General features: G+C 39.5%; 1 protein-coding gene across 1 annotated transcript in view; it reads left to right on the top strand.

Moving 5' to 3' along the window:
• FGF14 (fibroblast growth factor 14) overlaps window positions 1-12735 on the top strand; it is a 104257-nt gene extending 91522 nt beyond the window's left edge. Inside the window, exons 4-5 of the mRNA XM_009695591.1 lie at window positions 8592-8790; window positions 11391-12735. Of these exons, the coding sequence (XP_009693893.1) occupies window positions 8592-8790; window positions 11391-11527 (336 nt within the window). The 3' untranslated portion in view covers window positions 11528-12735. The remainder of the gene's footprint in view (window positions 1-8591; window positions 8791-11390) is intronic.
• The last annotated feature ends 9226 nt before the right edge of the window (window positions 12736-21961 follow it).

Genomic DNA, 21961 nt, shown 5'->3' with positions numbered 1-21961 from the left:
TTAATTTAGTGCTGTCCCATTTCTCCCTTGGCACTGACCTTTTCTAGCTAAGAACCTGATGCTGTCTACAAGCTGATGAATTATGGCTGTTCTGAGTGGAAACGATCAGGAAAGACAGGCTGGTTTACTCACCTTCTTCTCCAAAACATCCCAGAACAGTAGTGTAAGGAAATATTCCCTACAACACCAGCAATTTCTCTTTGTCGTGCCTTGGGATGTGTGCCTTTCTTATTGATACTGGTTTTCTTTAATCACAGATGCTGTACGGGAGATAAAAGATATCTTTCTGTGTTGATACAGCGGGGAGTTACAGTTGGTGTTTAAGCTGAAGCCTTAAAGCAGATTTTTACTGCAAGTTTAAATCCTAAGGGAAGCTAGGTGCTGAGGATTAGGTGGGGAGGAGATTGTGCTCTTGGAGAAGGAATCTCTCATTTCACTGGTACAAGGTTTCTCGCTGCATTTCCTTTAAAGCCAAGGATGTACTCAAGCCAAAAATTACACATTTCTGTGAAAGTCCAGAGCGGGACTGAAGCAGAAAAATAACTTCACCCTCCTTTATATGTCTGCGGGGCTGGAGAAGGATGTTATACTTGACCATATGCTGTAAGGTGTGATGGCTCTCGGTGGGCTGCAGCCCATTCTAAACCCATAGTTACAAACTGGGCTTATTGCTAATACTTCTAGTATTAATTTTGCTGCTTTTATTCAGGTGAGGCAAGACTTTTAGCAGTTCTACTCTTGAACTTTTATTGAAGTATTCTAGTTTTGGCACATAAGTGCCATAAAGACAGTTTTAAAAATTAGTAACCTTTTCCGGGCTGCTCCCCTAAACCTTCTTTGGAATTTAAACAACCTTGAATCACTCACTGCTAATGTGAGGGTCATGATTTAGATCTGCATGATGGGCTTCATTTAAAAAAAAACACCTTAGTTCACTTTTGGAGTCAAACTGTACAGCCTTAAATAACATATATCAGAAACACTTACATCAAGGAAATTTTGTTCTATTTCAGCCGTGTCCCACTGAGTTGATGGCTCTGAATTGTAGGTATCTATCAAAGGAACATAAATACCTCAGCACTGCTTGTGATATAATACTAACTTCTATGTGGATGAGGAGAGAGAGATGTAAGACTTCTCCTGACTACTGTACATAAGTGGTAATTTGGGATCGTTCTTGAAGTTATTATTTAACATAGGCTTTTATCTGACACCGTCGTTTCATCTTGCAAATGGTTAAGTTTATGGAATTGATGAGCATGTGCTCTGCCTTCCATACAAAACATTATTGCCTTTAATAAACTGTAGTTTAATATGACTATAGCTCCTAGTTGTAAAGCAAAGCAACCTTTCTGTTATGAAACAAGGAAGTTTTTGTAATCCAAGTTGGTTTATGTTCTCTTTCAATCTGGACAGAAAAGGAAGCCAAATGCAGGCTGTGATCAATACCATCTTAAACACACAGAAATCTGTCCAAGCTGGTTTTTGTTAGTTTGTCTTTATGTATGCTATATGGCTTTTATTCATGACCTTATTTTAGGTGCTTATGAATGTACATGAATAAAAGAATTGCTGCATTATTAATATTACCAGTCACATCCCTGCTAATTAGAATCCCAGTTAAGTAAGTGCTAATATTTGCAATAGCATTGATTTACATTCACTTTTGCCTAAATTTAGTCAAAAGCTGTGTTTTGGTTCTTTAGAAGCAGGGATATTCACATCTTCGGGTCTTTTAAAAAGTAAAAAAATGAGAGATGGGAATTATAGCTAAAAGTTTTGCTTTTCCACGCTGACATTCTTACTGCACTCTCAGTGATCCTTTAACCGGCAAGAATCATCCCAGGTTTTTACCTGCATGATACCAAGTCCTATTTTTTTTAATTTTTTTTTTTTTTTTCCCTTAAAGTCCACGTGTTTAGGGATCTTGCAGAGAACAGAAATAACACTAGCTCTGAAGAGCCAATAATGGTTTTCGCTGACTGCTGTAGTCTATAAAGGAAGTTTTCTGTCAGAAGACGGTGAAAAGTATGTGAACGGACTTCTGACCATTTGCTGCTTTCACGGGGCATCTGTAGGACTGGCAGGTTCAACTATTACTGCTTTTTATTTTGAAGCTTTGTTCGTAAAGTTACTGCAGGGTTTAAAGCAGCAGCTGAAGCCTCGTGTTCCTCAGTATCTTACTTGGCCGGTTTGCATGTAGAGAACTCTGCCAACTTTGCTTCTTCCCATTTTTATGTTTAAAAATAATGTTAGTATTAAAGGGCTTTTAGGCCCAGATCAGCTAAATGTCTTCTGAACATAAAGGGAATGTAATATCAAGTTCTCCTTAATCCATAAAGTACCTGAACATGTATTGCTGTTTGAAGAGCAACTCTTGAACAAGATCATTTTGAACTGTAGCCTTTTGGCCAGTTTAAGAGTTGGAAAAATTTGGCACCATGGATGAGAAATTTTGAGTAACTCTTTTTTTTTTATTGTCTTACAGCAGCATTTCTCAAATAGATATACTGTAAGTAGGTAGTCTAACTCACCTAATTCAATGTGCAGCAAGTCAGAGGGATATCAATCGAGGTATTTTCCAGTTCTCGTGTGCAGGTGAAGCCTCCTGATCTTACAGGTCTTGCTGCATAAATATGTCTACGATATGGCCTTTTACCCTTCTGCAGCGCTGCATCTGGTCTCTGGGATCTCAGCATTTCACACCTCAGTTACCCCAGCATCCTCCCCTCCCGCGTGCAGGAATACAGTGCTACCTCCCCCGAGCTCCATTCGGAAGTCAGCCACAAAGTTCATTTCCCAGCTGCGTTATTTTAACTGTGTTTCTCTTCTGAGTGCCTTCTCCTCATTAAATGCAGGCTGCTTCTTTTCAGTTTTAAGGCCCTTCTTCATGAGTCATTTCCAGCCTTTCTCTTCACTATTAAAATGTCACTTCCTTCTTTTGATTCCTGTGCTGCTGCCCTCTGACCCCCAAAACATCTTCGTGCTGATTCTGTGCTGCTCTTCTCACTCTGCAGAAGTTTCCCATAAGCTTCCACAGAGCTAGTGTTGTCCTTTCTCCAGTCTCTCCTTAAAAATCCTTTCTCATCATTCCTGCAAAAAATGTTCGATAACCAGTTACTAGCGTGCTGGTATCATTGCTCAGCTGTTTTGTTTTGGTTTTTTTCCCCTGTATCATAGAATCATTATGGTTGGAAGAGACCTCGAAGATCATCAAGTCCAACCGTATACCCAACACCACCATGCCCGCTAAACCCACTAAACCATGTCTTGAAGTGCCACATCTAAACGTTTTTTGAACACCTCCAGGGATGGTGACTCCACCACCTCCCTGGGGAGCCCGTTCCAATGCCTAACGACTCTTACGGTGAAGTTCTTCCTAAAATCCAACCTGAACCTCCCCTGGAGCAACTTGAGGCCGTTTCCTCTTGTCCTATCGCTAGTTACCGGGGAGAAGAGACCAACCCCACCTGGCTACACCCTCCTTTCAGGTCGTTGTAGAGAGCGATCAGGTCTCCCCTCAGCCTCCTCTTCTCCAGGCTAAACAACCCCAGTTGTTTGGATTGAAAGGTGTTCACATCAGGCAGACTCTACTTGGTCTGTACTTCCAAAGCCCAGCCATAATAAGTAGTGTCAGGTTGTTTTTTTTTACAGTGCTTGCTTAGACTGGCTGTTCCTCGCCTGGCAGTCTCTTTGAGTTTGTCTTGCGGTTGTGTTTTCTGCTTGGCACCAAGGAGAAGCTGTGGCGAGTTGAGCCTACGGCTGCACTTGTGACAAACGCGTCCCGTTGTGCCCATCTCCAGGGGAATCCACTGCCGCCTCCTTTGCTGCTGGCTACAATTCAAGAAGCTGACTGCTAGCTACATCACTTCTGGGAGCTGTAACTAGAACGAGCCCCTCCTTTCCTATATTTCAGGATAAAACACAAATCTAAAGAGGCTTGAAGGTTCAGGAGTGAGTAGAAGCTGGGAGACTTTTGTGGGAGCCCTTGTCCTTGGAAGTGCCTGTTTTGATGACCGTGGTAGAGCTGTGGTGTTACACTGTCCCTCATGATGTGAAGTGAAAGGTTACTTTTTGTTCAGCCCCAACAGTTCATTATTGATTGACTCGCTGAACAGAGATAAAGTTCAAAATTGCAGGGGTTCATGTAATTTTAGGTACCTAGATATCTAGAAGCTATATGGCTAGCTATCTTGTCGTGCTGGTTTTTTTGCAACTCTGGTTCGCAGCATAGGTGTCTTGTCCATAGCTGCATGGTTATTTTTGTCTTTCTGAGAGCTGTAGTAGAAAAACTCCACGCTTTGTGGGGATTATTTTAAGTGAAAGACCATGGCTACAAATGGATATGTGCAACTTCATTAAAGCTAGCTAAATTGAACAGACTAAATGGTGAAAGCCCAGTGATTGGAAGTTACGCTGAGAACTCATTCAAATATTTTCATTTACTCAAGGATTTGTGCGACAGTAAAGTTTGTTGTTCTTTGATTTTGAGTTATAGCCGTTTGCTCCTGTGCCGTGTTATTGATTGGCATGGAGACCTAGCTTCATCGTGTCAGACTTCAGTCTGTGATGGACAGAAAGGCATTACTTGGTAGGGAATTCATCTCGATTGTCAACTGAATTGCTTTCCAGCAATCCTTACATCTCCATGTTGACAGCACAGGTAACCTGAGCTCCTTCATTCAGGCACTCCTAAATTTGAGAGGTGGATAATGGATTTTTTTTTTCTTTGTTTCATTTGTGTTTTGTTCTTAAATGAAAGATGACTCCATGAGCTTAAGGCTTCGCTATTATGTTGTAATACTACAATGCTGAGTTTTGGCAACACTTGGGGGGACCCCAAAACTAAGAACTCTCCTGTGACAAGAACTCTTTGATTCCAAGAGTTTGAACCCACCACCTGTGTGTTGTGATACTTATTAATGCTGCAGCAACCGGCAGAATTAAACCATCTCCAACTAGGACTCACATCAAGCAAAAGCTTGATGGGAAGCTGGCAAAAATATCCAAGTGAAAATTCTTCTCAGCAAGGCACAATTTAATACATCCTTCACTTCGCTAGGACCCAGGAAGCTGTATCAGATTGCCCTTTACAGCCAAAACCCACTCCTGGGGTTTTGGAAACTGGCAGCTGGTATATAGTTTATTTTTCAAATGCTGCTTTGACGGGAGAAAAACCACCTTTTATGTAAGACTACAGGTTAAATCTGGGTACTGACCTTGGGAGAGAAATCCTGAACACAAGTTCTTGTTTGCAAGTCATGTCTGGTTTTGCAATTTATTCATTCACTTCTGAATACCAAATGTTCTGAGATCAAACCCCAAAAAGTCATTCTTGCAGGGAAGGTCTAAATGTCAGCCAGATGCAGATTTGGATTCCTTCAGTTGGCTGCAGATAGACAGGTAGCCTAGGGGAGTGCCCTCACCACACCATTGAGTTTCCCTTATAAAATGCCATTTGCTGCCTTTCCCTCCAGCAATGGACTTGAATAAAGTCATCTGTGGATGATTTTTTTTAAAGTTGATGCTGTTAGCACGTTAGTCATTTTCTGGGTTGAGTCTTTGGTATACAGATCTGGAGTTCTCCTAGGTAGAAGCAGAAACAGCATTGTAGGTGTCACGGCTGCTTTACTGGAGAAAATAGAGGTGCTTACAGCATTTCAGCCAGCTGAGACGGTGTCTGAGGCAAGGCTTTAGACGTCACTCTTAGAAATATTCATTTTCCACCTGAACCCCAGGGAAGGCACCCATTTCAGAAGTCTCTTTCTGAGCAATTCTTTCCTCAGAGGAACTGGGGGCTGCAGTTCAGCATAGTCGTCGTCAGGTGCCTCATTTTCATTCGCGATACTCCCCACATTGGTGGAACCGTTGGCCTGCTTTAAAGGAACATGTATTTAAGTGACTTTTTGACTGAGGGTTTGTCCCGGGCAAAACTGCATCCTAATATACTGGATGAATGCAAACCCTCTGCAGACATCTGGAGTAGGATAGGTGCGGCACCAGTAGGCAGAATACAATATTCAGGTTTGGCTCTTTATGCAAAAAAAATAAAAAATAAAAAAATCGCAGATTATTACTATGCTTTTCATAACTAAGAAATAGTAACGATGCCAGTTTGTCCAGTCTATCAGTCTGCATCCAGGAGTAGCCAAGTAATTGCGTTGACATAATCCTTTCTTTTTTTTTTGACTTGGTAAAGTAAATATCTACTGCTTCATATGCTGTGCACTGTCAGAAACGCTGCTGTACCTGCCAAAGAAATGAGAGAGGAAAGAGCCAGGTTTGATTCAGAGGAGGGATAGGATTTGAAGGAATCTTGTTTCAGTATCCTAATGGATATTGTTTGGGAAAAAACACAAATAGCGTCTGCAGCCAGCCGACCATCTCTAGTACGGAGGAGCACGGAGTGAAAACCAGCTTTTGTTTATGGCACAAAGAGGTGAGTATTGGCTGAGAATTAGTGTTTGTGGTAAGTGAGCTTTTTGTAAAGTAGAACTTAGTGGGGAACACAGCGGGTAGCATTTGCCATGAAGCAGGTAATAGGGCGAGCCGTGTAGGCATTGCCTGATTAACCTCTGCCGTTTCAACAGCGGAGGAAGATGACTGGCATGGAAATGCCGGCGCTAGGCCTTAAACAGGCATTCCCTCGCGTGTGCCCCCCGCCTTCTGGTTTTGTTTCGAGTCTCCTTGAGCCCTACTGTGATTTCAAATTGGTGGAGAAGAAAGGAGAGTAACACAAACAACAGATGGATGTCTTAAAGTCTTGGAACAGAGAGAGAGAAAAAGCCCTGCGGCAAAGGAGAAGGTGCAGTTAAGGTTAGTTCCTGTCATTAGTTTTTGGTGCCTCTAGTATTTGCGTTTCTGCATATATATACATATATATATACACACACAGAGTTGTGCACACAGGTGGTAAAGAAGTGGTAGTGCAAAAAGATGACCATGGCACACGTCAGAGAGTATTTCTTTCAATCTGTAAATGAGTGTGCCCTATAGACACTAAGTGTGCTTGCTCACACAAGCAACCTATTTTTGGGCAGGTTCACAAATTATTTCCCAGCTACTGCAGTAACTGCTTTTGGTCTGTTGCTGGATAAAATACACTAATCCTTTTTTATCTATCTGAGGTTAAAAGATGCTCTGTAATTGAGAAAGCTAATGCCCGGTGTCCATCAAGACAGCTTTACTTACAGGTGGTAACTTAAGGCATGGCAATACCCCATGACGTTAGGAGAACTTGGTTGTGCACCAAGTGACATTTAGTGCAGATTCAGAAAAGCGCTTTCTGGTATGGGGAAGTTTGTCTTTAAGGACTTTTGATTTCAAGAAAGGAAATAGAAAGATCTGTGACAGATACAGCTGTGAAATTCTTACAATATATAGGCAGCTGGGGATGGCATAGAAATCCTGAAGACACGTTACCTGCTGAGCGTTGACTCAGTATTGCATGGGACCAGGAGCAAAAAGAAATGGGGAGGGGAAAAAGGGGTGGGGGGGGGCGGGGCAGAAGAAAAATACTGTGAATGGAGAAGTGAAAATATGTGACATTTCCAGATTTTTACTTCTTGGGAAAGCTAGCTGAAAGAAATGCAAAAAAGAGGATTCAGGGTTAAGAACTTTGTGCTCTGAAAGCTTAGCAAGCTACCTTCCACTTTTCCACATCTACCTCCTCCTTTTATGTCTTATATCTTCCACAAGTTTCAGCAGATGGATCCAAACACAGAAATCACATTCACACAGAATCCTATTTTTGTGTGATATTTTAAATGCAATTTTATTTGCTTATTGACTTGCTGGTTTTTTTTCAAAGGATTTTGGGAAACTCTGCCTCAGTATATATTCACACCATTTATTTTGTTGCTGTTACTTGTGTTATTTAAAAATATATATTTAAATTATTATTTGACTACAGAAGTTTGTGCTTAGTTTAACCTTAGTGAAGAGTTCAGGACAACTGCTCCATTACTGAATGTGACTTCTGAAAAGCATTCCAGTTTTGGGCTGAATGCTGAGGATGTCAGTAGGAATTATTTTTCTTTGTACAGAAATTTGTACATCAAAATAATGTTTTCCTGTGGTGTTTCAGGCCAGGCGGACTCTAGGAAATGATATCTATTTTAATATGTTGGTAGCAGCATTTTTAAAGTATTAGTTGTTATAAATTTTAAAATATTAGTTGTTATAAATCATAGAGGGGGTTTGTTGCATTCAGCATGTTAAAATGGAACAGCTGTTTTCTCATTAATGCTATTTCAGCATAGGCTTTCTTAATCTTTACAAGGATATCCTATCAGAAAAATAAGCACAATAATAATTATGCCTGTATTTTAAATAGTGTTTTTATGCTTGTGTCACTTCCGCTCTGCTTTGAAAATACCCTGTCCCTGTTGCACAGATGGGAAAACAGAGGCAGCTACGGGAGGTGAAATAACTTCATCTGGAGGTCTTCTAGGGGAAGATGGGTCTCCTGGTCTCAAAGCAGAACCTTATTATAAGTTGTATATTAAACTTATCAAGAGATATTTGTAAGCTAACAGAAAAGAAGCCGCGCTTTAGAGATATCGTTTAACATTTCCTTTTTCCTCCCGTAGGAACTTTTTACACCAGAGTGCAAATTCAAGGAGTCTGTTTTTGAAAATTACTACGTAATCTACTCATCCATGCTCTACAGACAACAGGAGTCCGGGAGGGCCTGGTTCTTGGGGCTGAACAAAGAAGGGCAGGTCATGAAAGGAAACAGAGTGAAGAAAACAAAACCAGCAGCTCATTTTCTACCCAAGCCATTGGAAGGTGAGGCTCAGTCCATCACTGGCAGATCCTTCTATAAATCTCACAAGAAGAAGGAGGAAGGGTTTCTAAAATACCTTTTCTGTATGCACATGTCCCACACATGGGCCATTCCAAATGACAATCCCCAGGATTAATGGAGCTGTTTTGTGCTTCGGCATAGTGATGCTAGAAAGGGCATACTTAAAACCCTTTTTTCCAGGGATTAAGAGGTCATTTTGCAAGAAAAGAAATCTTTTGTGGAATTGGGTTGTGCTGTTTTTAAAATCTCCTCTCGGTAGAGACAAAAGCTGTTGTGTGTCTCACAGTGAGAAAATAGTCTTTTCATTAAGCAGAATGAAGTAATGGATATTGTAGGATAATTGGGAGTTATAAAGGGAATGGATGAAATGTCAGCACGTCAAAGCAAAAGCTTTCTAATACAAAACACAAAGGTCTCTTTATAAAATAAATCATATTGTATTACTTAGCCAGTTGATGTAATGCACATAACTTGTGTAAGTTGGCCTTTAAACCAAGACAGAAGCAAGTAAAAGTCATACTAACCTTACACACTAAAATGATGTCACACACTCTCTGAAAAATAGATTCATTTATATCTTGGAGCTTTTGGGTTCTCCTATGTATTCTGCAGGCCTTTATAAACCTATGCTGCTTTTTGCTTCTTGTCCTGATGGCACTCCAAATTTCATTGATATTATTCCTACACATAGCCTCAGTCATTCTGGAAATTGTCTTACCACTTTTAACATCTGAAAACACATACCTGAGTAATGCTTTAGTTAGCAGTCCCATTTTTTTTTAACATTTTTAGCTTAAAATTTTGGATTAAAGGATCAGTTTGTTAAATGTTCTAGAGTTTCATCATAAGGAAAGAATATGAATAATCCTATGTTTTAACTTCATATTTGAACTCGGGTTGATGCCTTTGTGCTTTCCTCATCTTGCAAAAGCTTATGGTATTTTCGTGAGCCCTCAACAATATTGACATTTTGACATTGTCAATCCCGTTATATTAAATTATAAGAATTGCAGGGAGGGAAAGCCAGTGCATTTTTTAAAAGCAATGTCAATTCATATGGATTAGGAAAGAAGTTACTTTTTTCATTAATGTTTGGATGGTCAGACTCTATCAAAATAGCTTAGACGAGGCTTAGAAATAGCTTGCTTTACGTTGCTCATGACAGTCATCAAATATGACAGCTCCGCTATATAATTCCTTACTTTATAGTTCCATCTCATGTTATTCGACTTAGTATTTTTGTAGGTCACGGCGTTATTTCATCAAGCTCTTTTTTAATTAATCAGCAAAGTGTCCTCAACACAGTTACGGGGGCACTCTGAAGACAGAAGTCATAACCAGCCTTATGTACTCTAGAGAAGACGTTTAATTTCAGACTTTCAGAAGCCATAAAAGGAATTAGATTGTGTCATTGGAAATGTTAGAACAAGTATTTGATTAGTTAATGATGCTATGGGGCCCTTCACATTTGTTATGAAACTTCACACCATTGAAGATGAAGGTCAGTACTTTGACGCTGCAGCCTCCTCCTCTAATTAGCCAAGGGATGAAGGGATTGTGCTCTCTATGACAGCACACAGCCAGTCCCAAAACCATGGTGTGGTGATTAATTCCTCTGACACCTCTTTTAACATTGTTCTGATATAAAGAAATGCTACTGAAGTTACATATAAGTGGAAATATTACCTGATTCAGTGACATGGAAAATGAAATTGAATTATCCAAGAGCATTAATCATTAAGGCAGCTTAATGCTGGCACTGTGTAATTGAACACAAGTATTTTCCTGGAAGGATTTAAAGTGGTTAGATAGGGACTGGAGCCCAGGGGCAAACTTTTAATTCCTCTAAGAATTCAGTTAATAGTTTAATTTGGAGTTTTCTGCACTTCTGCGTTCAGCGGAGATCCGTGGCTACCGCATACGTTTTTGGAAAGGAGGAAGAAAAAAACCCAAACCTCTTGTGTATGCTCTGCAGCACCGTCCTGGTTGTTTCTTCAGTGCAAGCCTGAAGAGATCACGGCCAGGCTCCTCAGATTTGAGAGACAGATGTACAAATAACTTTGTAGAACTGGACCCAAGCCTAGTCTTGCAACGTAGGACTGAAAAAGAACACTTAAGTCTAGACAACTGTATCGTACGATCCCATTTGTTAAACACCATCTGCCTTATCTCATCATATTTTACTTCTAAAAGCTTGCAGAATATTTAACGGATGTGTATATATATATATGCATATGTGTGTACATAAATGTACATTTTTGTATGTCTACCTCATAGAAAGACAGAACAGTAGTTTTTCATTTCCAAGGCTTCTATAGTTTCCGTTAAACAAACAAGCATACAGTTTCCTACTGTGTTTTTAAGTCAGATATGGAAGAAGTGAGAAATTTGGAGGGTCGAGCAAAGCTATCAGCCACGCAAAACAAGTGTCTGTCAAAGTAAATGGTTTCCCTCGCACGCGAGAGGAACATGGATTATGTTACAAGATCAGTTATTGCAGAAAATTAATCCTACTTGAGATGCGCTCTGAAATGAGATACATTCTTAAAACTGTCTCCCCTTTTCTCTTTTCTCCCCTCAGTTGCCATGTATCGAGAACCGTCTTTGCATGATATTGGAGAAACAGTGCCAAAGGCTGGGGTAACTCCAAGTAAAAGCACAAGTGCGTCTGCAATAATGAATGGCGGCAAACCAGTTAACAAGAGTAAGACGACATAGCCAGATCCTCACAGGTGTTGTGACTTACTGAGTCCCGAGTACAGTTGAGCGATTTATCCTTGCCGGACTTCCCCTCGGCAGTGTCTGTGGATCATCTTGTGGCAAGTCGCAGACTTGCCCGTTGCTGTTTCTGAACAGAGTTGTTGCGAGCGGATGAATCTCAACATGTAGCTCCACCCACAACGAGAAGACACCTGGATGAACCAGCTAAACTCAGACCATGGAATGCCCTACCAGATATTGGAATGCCTTTTTAATCTCTTTTCTGTGACTGTGACACTTCATGTGAATGACATACTTCACAAGTACACTTGATACCTTGCCTGCTGACAATTGCCCATAATCCCTTTTTGAGTCCAGTTTCAGCAAAACCCATGTGTTTAAGTTCTATTTTGTAGCACACAAATAATCCAGTAATTTCTAGTTAGATGCTGTAAACCTGTGCTATTATGGATTTCTCTTCTTCCCTTTTTTATAAGGCTGCTCGCTCCACTGTCTGTGACCTTTTGCAGGGATTGTGTTTCTCTATAACTTAAGTGTTGCCGGTGGCTTAGTTCTGAAAGCAATCAGGGAATCAGGAAGCCTTCAAAAATCTATTATTACAAATTATATCTATAAAGAATAGGATTGTTGTCTCTGGCTTACAATATTGATTAAATGTGACTACTCTTCAGTAACAGATACTGTGCTTCTGAGGTTGGCGTTAGAGTGGAGGGAAGAGTGTCAAACACAACCGAGAGGAAGTTTTCTGAAAGGAGTGTTTGGCATCCCCCTATAGTTTCTTTTTGTGTGTGTGTTTTATACATATCACAGGCTTACTGGTAATGGTAACATTTGCCTTGCCCAGCGAGCAAGACCCACTCATTTTTGGGAAAGTGGGTCCAAAGAATTTTGTAGGCCTTGTAGGCCTGAATTAAGGCTCATTTTTCATCTACTAAATCTCCATTGTTTGAAAAACAACCACCACTAATAAAAAAACAGTAAATAAGACTAACCAGAATTGCGCTACCTAAATCCATTTCAAATATAATCCTTTCCTGTTTTTAAGGAACTGAACTTAATGCCATTGTTATTTTTGGCTGAATCCCACACCTACTTAGCAAAGCATGGGCAAGGATGTTGTTGTGTTCTTTTTTGCAGCACCAATGCAAAGGATAGTTACAAATTATAGTTTAATATTTCTGGTGTTTTAAAAAAAAAAAAAGTTTTAAAACTGGACATATTACAAAACTTTATTTTTATTTTTAGCTAAGCATGCAAAGTCCGGTCCTATGTATCTCACTGATATCCCAGTACGTACCTCCCACCCAGCCTCCTAGGATAATGTGCCCACCAAATTGCTAGATTGAAGGTGCCTTCCCTTGATCTCTGTATACTGTACTTTCTCCTACATGAACCTAGAAGAAATCAAACCCATTATAAAATTGAAGCCTTGGACCACATTACCAGAAACAACATCAAGCCTTTGAGTTTGTCACTTGTGAACAATTACACCAGTGTTGGGGGCTGGGAGGGAGGTTTAGAGAATGCCACCGAGACGCCACTGAAGCGTTGCACACTTAGTCACGGGCTTTCAGAAGACTAAAAATATATGAGTTCTCTCTGTATGCGTAAGAAGGTATTTGTTTCTCAGAAAGGGCAACAAGGACCAAACTGTACCTCAGTCTGGAAAACCGTGTGGCAACGCTCTCTTGGCCTCTTGCTGTTACCTTGATATTTAAAGACACACAAAAAAAAGGAAATCATCCATTCCTTTTTTAGCATTGTCTTTCTGGCAATTTGTTTTATCACATCTTTGTGCTGAAGTCCCTAACCCAGACCGCTGGTTATTTCAAACTCCCTATCTGCTCAGCTGAACAACCGATTCAGTCTGAAGGAAGTCTTCGTGCCAGGTTTCAAATGTGTTCTGGTTTTCTAAGCAACATTTAGTGCACTCTTCAGGGAGGATACTGTAAAGCTGCTAAGTTCTAGATAAACTTCTTTTTTTTCCACCCCCCCTGCAGGCCAGACTTCCTTTGTTTATATATGTGTAACCATGAGAACAGCAAGCTAACACTTCTTGTTGGGTCTTTCTAGGGAGGGAATGAGTTAAGCATGAAGCCCACTATCCACGTAGAAAAAAACCCAAACCAACAAACCTACTCTAATACTGTGATAAAAATGCAAAGGAACTTTGACTTCGACTGTGCCCTTGCCTGCTAGCACTAAATATGCGTGCGTGGGGTAAACGACACTTCATTAAAAACTTCAGTGCACCTTTCGTATCCCAGCTGGTCCGGTGGGATTTGTGCACCATCTCTGAGAAAAAAAAAGAAAAAAAAAAAAACAAAAACACAAAACCAAAGCAACTCACCTGGTGAGCTGGGGGCTGGCTCTGCATCTGGAGGACCCCGGGGAGGCAGCAGCCTTGCTGTTGTACTGTCTGCTGGGTCCCAGAGGAGGCCCCAGGCTTTCCCACAATTATGAGGAGCATTTCACAATATTTTGAGGAAGGTAATGCAGCTGAAGGCTACATTCTTTTTCTCTCTCACTTGAATTTCCTAAGAGTTCATGAAGAGGGAATATACGTGTTCGTGTCCCATCCAGCTGTCTCTTTACTCTTCCAGTGTAAGGGCCTGGGGAGAGACAGGGCTGGAGACGTGGCTGAGCCGCGCAAGGAGGTTCTGGTTCACGACCGATGCTACATAAGTATTGTTTTCAACATTAAACTTTTGATCCTGCGTAATTACGATCTGCGAACCAGTTTGAGGGGCTATAATTAGGGCCAGATTTAATTTTTGTAAGCAGTTAGTACATACTGGAAATACAGCAATTTTTTTAGAATTATTTTCTGCTTTTGTTTCTATGGGCTAAATCCATATGTGTGTTTAATCCAATGAATACATGTCCTAAAAAATATTTTTTCTACAATCTGTTTAAACATGGCAAAGGGGTCTTCGCGCTTTGTTTCCTCCCTTTAATTTTGTCTCGTCTCACCTGTTGCATGGGAAGAGGATGGCAAGGATGAACTGCATGTAGTATGTTGTGTCTAGCAAAGAACTGTTGGTCTGTATTACTAAATTTACATACATATATGCAAAGAGTTTGTCTGCATTGTACAGTTTGTGTTTATTCTTATTTGTTGTATACAGAGAGTCAACTTGATGAATAAAACATTTATACCAAGGCATACCGAAAAACACAAAAAAAAGTTTATGTAAGAAGTAGACTGTGCAAAACATTGTTGCACTGGCCACAGGATGGTGAAACTTCATGTAAATAGGTTGGCAAACTCAGTTCTCCCCTTTTACCATGCCAAAGAAAAGTTTAGCTCCTTAATGTAATACCTCTCTTGCTGTACTCCAGGATGAGACTTCACCATTTTCTTCCCTCTAAAATTAATTTTGCTGTTAAGTGAAAGCTGTTTTCAACTGTCTGTTACTACTAAAGTACTGTACAGTAAGCCTGATGGAATCCATTTGTATTTACAGATTGGGGGGTTTTGTACTTACACGTCCAGCTGCCTGTGAAGCTGCAGCACTCCAGATCTTTTGCATGCTTGCTTTGTATTTTCTTCTTCTTCTGGGTTTTATCTAAATCTCTGAGAGACTGTTCAGCAATCCAACCTCGTCTTACCATTTCATATGTTAACACTGCACATAGTCATTATCTCTTTCTTTTTTTTTTTTTTTATCTGTATTTCAGCTACAGTTCTATTTGGTGAAATCAGTCACACCTGCACAGTTTTAGAAATCCAGTTTTAAGTAGATATGAACTACTTCAACAAAGCACCGTTTTGTTGTACTTCAAAAATTTTATAAATACACACGAATCCTTATGAGATTGTTCACATGATACAGCCTATGGAAAGGTGTCTATAGCTTTTAAATGCTTTGTAGTTCACATAACGTAGCCTTTGCTTAATTTGCTGGGGTTTTTAGCCACACTCAAATAATTTTTTAATATACCATCATTTTCATAAACTTTTAACTTGTGTAGAGTCGGGTTGATTCTTAATAAACCCCCTCCTCCCCAAATATAAAGGAAAGCAATTCACTTGGCTACAGTCTGTACCCGAAACAACACTAAGAAGTCTGACTTTTGAGATATATATCTCTCTCTATATAGGGAAACTTTTTCTCTTGTTTAAAAGCACTGTAAGCAATGAGGTATGCAAGCAGGCAGTTTGGTCCATGCATTAAAAGTGTGTCTTGCTGATCCATCTGTTTATTGATATAAAGAAGAAATTATTCAGCTTCATTCAAATGAGAATGCAAGTAAAATTAGACTAAGTAGGGAGGTTATCTTTCTTTTAAATGCCCCTCTAGATAAACTCATATTCTGTGCAATGCATCTTAAAATGTCTAATAACAGGGGGGTTTTGTGATGACTAATGCAAATGCTATGACTTGTTTTTGAAGACGTAATGAAATGTTTGTTCTATTGCCTAGACACAGAATTATTCAACTTAGCTTTCTTCATCCCAGTATCATTTCGCTGTATCATTTAGCTACAAAGCGAGATGTCATTCTGTAAAGAAGCAAGGGCAGTGCATCAGAAATGTCGGAGCAGGTACATGATTAAATGTTCACCTACGTGTTTCTAAAGGAGAATATGGCCAGGGAAAAAAGGATGACAAGTAGGTTAGTAATTTATACAAGCAAATCAATCCACAGCTGTTTTATAGGTGATATTACAGATATGTTATATACAATAGGCATAATGCCGCAAGTTTATTGTGGAAGCATTTGGCACCCTTCTGGATTGTGTTCTTTCTCTCATAAGAAGAAAGCAAGGCTATGGTGTCTTTTGTTTATAAGGTTTATCAATCCAGCCAGGATGAAATCCCCATTTATCCAATTTGGTTTTACCACCCAGAACTGCCTTTTGCCACAGGGCTGGAAGCAAGTTTTTACAGCCAGTAGGTATGAATCAAGAATCGAGCAGTGTGTTTCACCCCGACACCTCTTCCTGCTTTTATAGTTTATGCATCTGGAATTCCCATCACAGGGAATGAGGTGTAAAAGCACAGTTTATTAATACAGCTTTTATTTTCACATATGTGGAATAATAATCTTATTCCTTCTGGTCTCATTTTTCTAGTGAGGAAATGAGCCACAAAACAGGTCTGCTGGGAATTACATCACCAGTTACCTCAGCATGAAGAGCGAGGGGAATATTGAAGCAACATTATAAGAAACAGAGTAAAAATTGGAAAGGAATTGATGTATACATTATATTTTTAGTAGTCTTAGTTAATACTTCAAGGTTTATAGCGATAGCACCATTTTGTTTGATAATTTACATTTTCATGAATGACTGACAGTAGCTGTCTTAGGATATTCTAATATTTTTCCATGTATACCTTAAGAAACAACTTGGATAAGGTTTTTTGAAATGCTATGGCTATGTAATCCATCCAGTAGCGAAAATGTTGGTGTTGACTGGGTTTTTTTTAAAAAAAATTCTAACTAGAAATCAGAATCATCTTACATTCTGTAAGTATATAAATTTAAAATGAAAGCTAATTACACAGTAAAATGCATCAAATATGACATTGCAATCCTCTAAAGAATTGTTCTTTTGTTTATGAATAAGAGCACCTGAAATACCACGGCTGATCTACGGTATATGTAAATCTGCTTGTCACGCCAGGAAACAAGTCAAAAGCACCTACTGAACCTAGATAAGAGTTTTGATTACCTAGTATTTTCTTCTTACAGTACTAAATACAAATGGAATCAAGGAAAAGTTTGTATCTCTCATTGTTTACACCCTGATTCAGCAGACGAATGTATATGCGAAAAAACACTGATTATAAGATGATTCAGGTCAGCGGTATTCATAAATACAAATAAACCCAACAATCTGTGCTCTCCAGGCACCAGGGTTGACAAAATGCACATCTGTTAAAACTTAATAAAATACTCCTGTTAAGCTCTATAGAGTTCAAGGGTTGTAAGTATAAAATATAATCTATAATTTCAAGATGAATTTTACTTTGAAGATTCTTTATGGTGTATCAATACATTTTAGAAGTCTGCCTGTTTTGGTTACCTAAAAAGAGAGCAGCTAGCAGCTTTGGGATGTATGTCTCATTATTTATCTGCGTAACTTCTATAGAAGTTAGGCATGGATGCTTGGTGATTATACTCCCTGAGAACACAGGTTTCACAAGCTTCGTTTTTAGAAAGAAAGAATCCAGGTTAAGGAAAAAAAAAATGGGTAAGAGCAAGAGCAAGCTACATGGGAAGGGGGAACGATAAAAGTGATTAAGTAAATTCATTCAGATTTTTTGCATTCTATTACATGTTCTGTACCATTGTATTTTCCTACTTCAAAATTGTCCTTTCTAAAAGAAAACTAATTTCTAGACTAATAATGGAAATACCTTTTTTGGTTGATATACAGTTCCCTTATTTCTGAGTCACGTACCTCTTCAAAAATCAAGACCTTGGCACCTGAACCACAATGTTACAGTTTGGTATTAAAAAGAAATATTTTCCAGCCATTGAAGCAATTTCTCACTCAATCATGGTTTCACAAAATGTAAACACTTTTGAAACTAAAATATATGTATCTTTTTTTGCTCTAAAGAATTCAAGGGCTGCCAAATCTATATGTACAAAAAAAATAAGAGACTCATATGTAAATAAGTTAGGGAAGTCCCAATAGTTGTGCATCGTTCATAACTCAATGTGAATTTCACACTGAGCAGCATTTCACCATTGGAAAATAACAATAAAATTTTTGTTCATACCACTGCTTTGTTTGTATTTACTGTATTAAAACTTTAATTACTTTGTTGCCATTGTCTGAACATCCTTGGCTGAGACCAGGCTACTGCAGAGCACAGCTGATTTTTCAAGTCAGTTGACCTTCAGGCTCCCCACTTTTATAGAAGCACTTGAATTCAATGAATACCACGTGTGACAGTGCAATCTGTTCCAAACAGTGATTCCTAATAGCATACAGAATTGTCATCCTAAAAGTTATTAGTATAACAAATTTTTCATTTGCTTTACTTTTAAGAGGAGTAGGCAACCGTACATACATAGAACAGTATGATAAAAGTACATATGAGTTGCAGGATATATATATATTCAGAATAGGTAATCATACATTTATATCTTTATTAGTTTCATTCGTTATACTCCTATAGATTATGTATTTGAAAGTACCGTAGTACGTAGACTAGATAACTGACTTACTGACACATTAACCACAGAAACCAAGAAGTTCTCTTGTGGACAAGGGTCTGTTCAAACATATGGGGTCTTCAGTCTATGGTTGTCAGGTAATTGGACCTCAGTTATGCAAATACAATTCTTTGACCAAATAAAAAGTCATTAACATTTTGATAAGCTTCTTTGGAGCATCTCTCAATTTAGGAGCTGGTGCCTAGTCAGGATTGTTAGAAAGAAAAAAGGGCCAAACAATGTATTTGTCAAACACCATAAAATTAATCAAATTAATTATTTGACAAATATTCAACTAGTGCTACTCTTCTACAGGAGTGTTGTTGCATACTGATATGGAGAGGTGACAATGAAGTAAATATATGTTAAGAAAAAAAAAAAAAAGGCTTTCTTACACCTTTTCCGAAGGTTGCTTAAGAAACAGGCATTATGGGTATAATCTCAATCCCACTGAATTTACCAAAAAACTCTGGAGAAGTTCCACAGGGCCAGTATTTTATGACTTCACCTTTTACAGCTTGGACTGTCCAGCTCCAAAGGCCATTTTTTTTATTTTTCTTTTAGGTTTGTCATGCATTTCTTTAAAGAGCAGGCCCTCAAAAGAGTGTTCTAAAGTATTTACACCCAAGTACGTGTGCGTGCACGCACACCCACGCCCACACACTGAGGACTTCTGAAATTAAATGTTCTAGCAGCCTAAAGAAAAGCAGGCAACAAACAAGAAACCTCCTCAGTCTTTGACGTCCTTTGTTAATCTCTCCCCAGCCAGATTTCACAAGCATTTCCATTCCATCCTTCCCAGCACTCACAGTTTCCACAGCTACAAACACCATTGCCTAGAACAAAATAAATAAAGGGCCATTATCATAATTGAGATGTACTACATTAAAATGTGTTTTATGGGAAGTAAAAAGCCATGCTAAAGTAGTTGCATTGTTCCTTTTTATTGTTCTCCCTACTATTATTTTTTTTTTTTTTTTACCACCTTTGGAAGGAAGCAATTACCATACCATTGCATTAAGAAGCCACCCCAAACCTACACTTACAAAGCATTAACAGCATTCTCTCAATAATTCCATCAGCAGCATTGCAAATACTGTAATTATGCCACGACTGTTTGTACCCAGCTGTTGAGGCTCAGTGATTGTACTGTCCCTCTATGTACGAGTGAAAACGACATTACTTTTAACTATTACACAGAAAGAAAAAAAGATATAAACAGTTATAGACTAGCAATAAAAACATCACTTTGAACATGAAAAACTTTAAACCTAAATTGTCAGAAGTGCTACACAAATAAATAATACCTCAACCTCTCTCTTAAATTACAAACGTGTTGGCCCTATTTTGCAATAGGGAAACATTAAGTACCCAGAGCCATATTTTCATTTTATTTCGATATTTTCATGACTCCTGGATGCTCAGCTTGAGACCTCTACAGTCTGAGTTCCCAACATGAGCTCTTCTTCCTACTGACTTTATGAAGATCCGTGAACAGCCGCTGCAGCTGAAGCTAAGGCTCCTGTTGCCTCTGTACTGGCTACTTGCCCCCAGAAAAGGACCCTGGCTAACAGGGCTAGCTGGAAGACACAATTTACTAGCGCCAGCCCTCCCACTCTCACTCTAATCGGCTCGCAGATTTCCTCCCCACCTAATAATTGCTCAGCAAAGATTTTTCTAAAATTAAGATTTGTAACAGGAAGCAGCCAGTGAGTTAATTTAGCAATTCCCATGGTGCTTCTTGTCACTAGATTTGTCATGAGGGTTTGTTGACAGCCTGCCCATTTCTATCCGCCTCTGCCACCTGAACTCTCAGACAACGGTAAGGTAAAGCCACTTTAATGACTAGCCATCACATCCTAAGAAAAACTGTCAGGTATTTTCAGCCTCCCATGGAGAATTGTCTGATTGCCAGGAAGCTCTCTTAACCCACATAATTATCCCTCTCACCTACCAAAGATCATCAGACAAGTGAATTTTGTCTATGACTTAAATGCATTACACACATAGAAAGTCCAGTAAGAGAACAAAAGTTGAAGAAATCTCACGATCACAATGCAGACACTGTACGTCCCTTGCCAAAAAGCACTAACTTGTAGTCTATTACGGTCACGATTTTTAATGGATTTCCTAGCTGGCTTAATTATTTAAATTCATACTCAGGCTTTCAACTGTTGTTTTGAAACCTGAAGTTGATTATCACGCTGCACAAAGAAACAATTACAGCAGGTTTGAATAACCAGCAAAAGCACTTCCTCCGTCAGTGGAGAAAGAAGAAGTTGGGCTTTGTCTAACATAATTCCCATCAACACAGTTTGTTTCTTAGAGCAATTAAGCGTTAGCCTGTACTGCACCTGTGCAAATGAGGCCATCGTGTTTGTCACAGTCTCTGTCATCGCATTCACAGAAATCGCCCGAAATGTACCATTCCTGTGGTGAACAGATGCACTTTCCACAGTGGCAGAAACCTGAAATCACAAAAATCATTACTCGCAGTCAAAGAGCACTGGCATTTTCAGACTAGAGAATAACACCCGCAGACACGCACGTACGCGCATACGCATGTGCGCGTACGCACAAAAGTGCTGCCTAAGAAGCTATTGCATCAAAGAAAATAATCAAGCTAAAAGCTTTTTGAATAAAAGGATTCTTCTGAGGTGAGCTAGAGTATGGTGGGACGTTACTACTAATGCTTTGATTCTGCTATTTCACTTAATCAGGACTCAGATTTTGGAGCTTTCCTTTGGTTTCAGAGACCTACAATCAGAGCTACTCTTCCCAGTAGCTGTTCTTTTTTTTTGACTAGAAAAGCTCAAATTGTCCCTGGCCCACTGTTACTGAAGGCAATAAAACCGTAGCCAGGAAGAAAATGGCCCTCCTCATCTAAAGCCTTTAGAGATGAGTCCACAAAAGACCAGAAGTGCCTACAGCTAACATTTAGACCCCCAAAATCCTCATCACCACAAATGAAGTGGCTCCACCTCCCATTGAACGACTAAATATTTGCTCTAGGTCAGAAAGAGTTTGTGTACATAACAGCAGTTCAGTAATTTGTTCATTCCTGTAGAGCAGCCCAATGCCCCCCGCCCCCCCCACGTCAGGTCGCACCTCCACGGGCAAAGGAGGGACTTTATGGTGACATTCGGGTGATGCCGTCACCCACCAAGCACCAGAAACCTCCCTTTAAGGGAAGACTTGGAGACATCCCTACCTTCAGGAGAAGGTTCATGGCTTTGAATCCTGGAAAGGGACAGTT

Source organism: Cariama cristata, unplaced genomic scaffold (assembly GCF_000690535.1).
Source record: "Cariama cristata isolate BGI_N322 unplaced genomic scaffold, ASM69053v1 scaffold8592, whole genome shotgun sequence".
NCBI classification, from domain to species: Eukaryota; Metazoa; Chordata; class Aves; order Cariamiformes; family Cariamidae; genus Cariama; species Cariama cristata.
The sequence above is the reverse complement of the archived record's forward strand: the minus strand, read 5'-3'. Positions and strand labels throughout refer to the sequence as shown.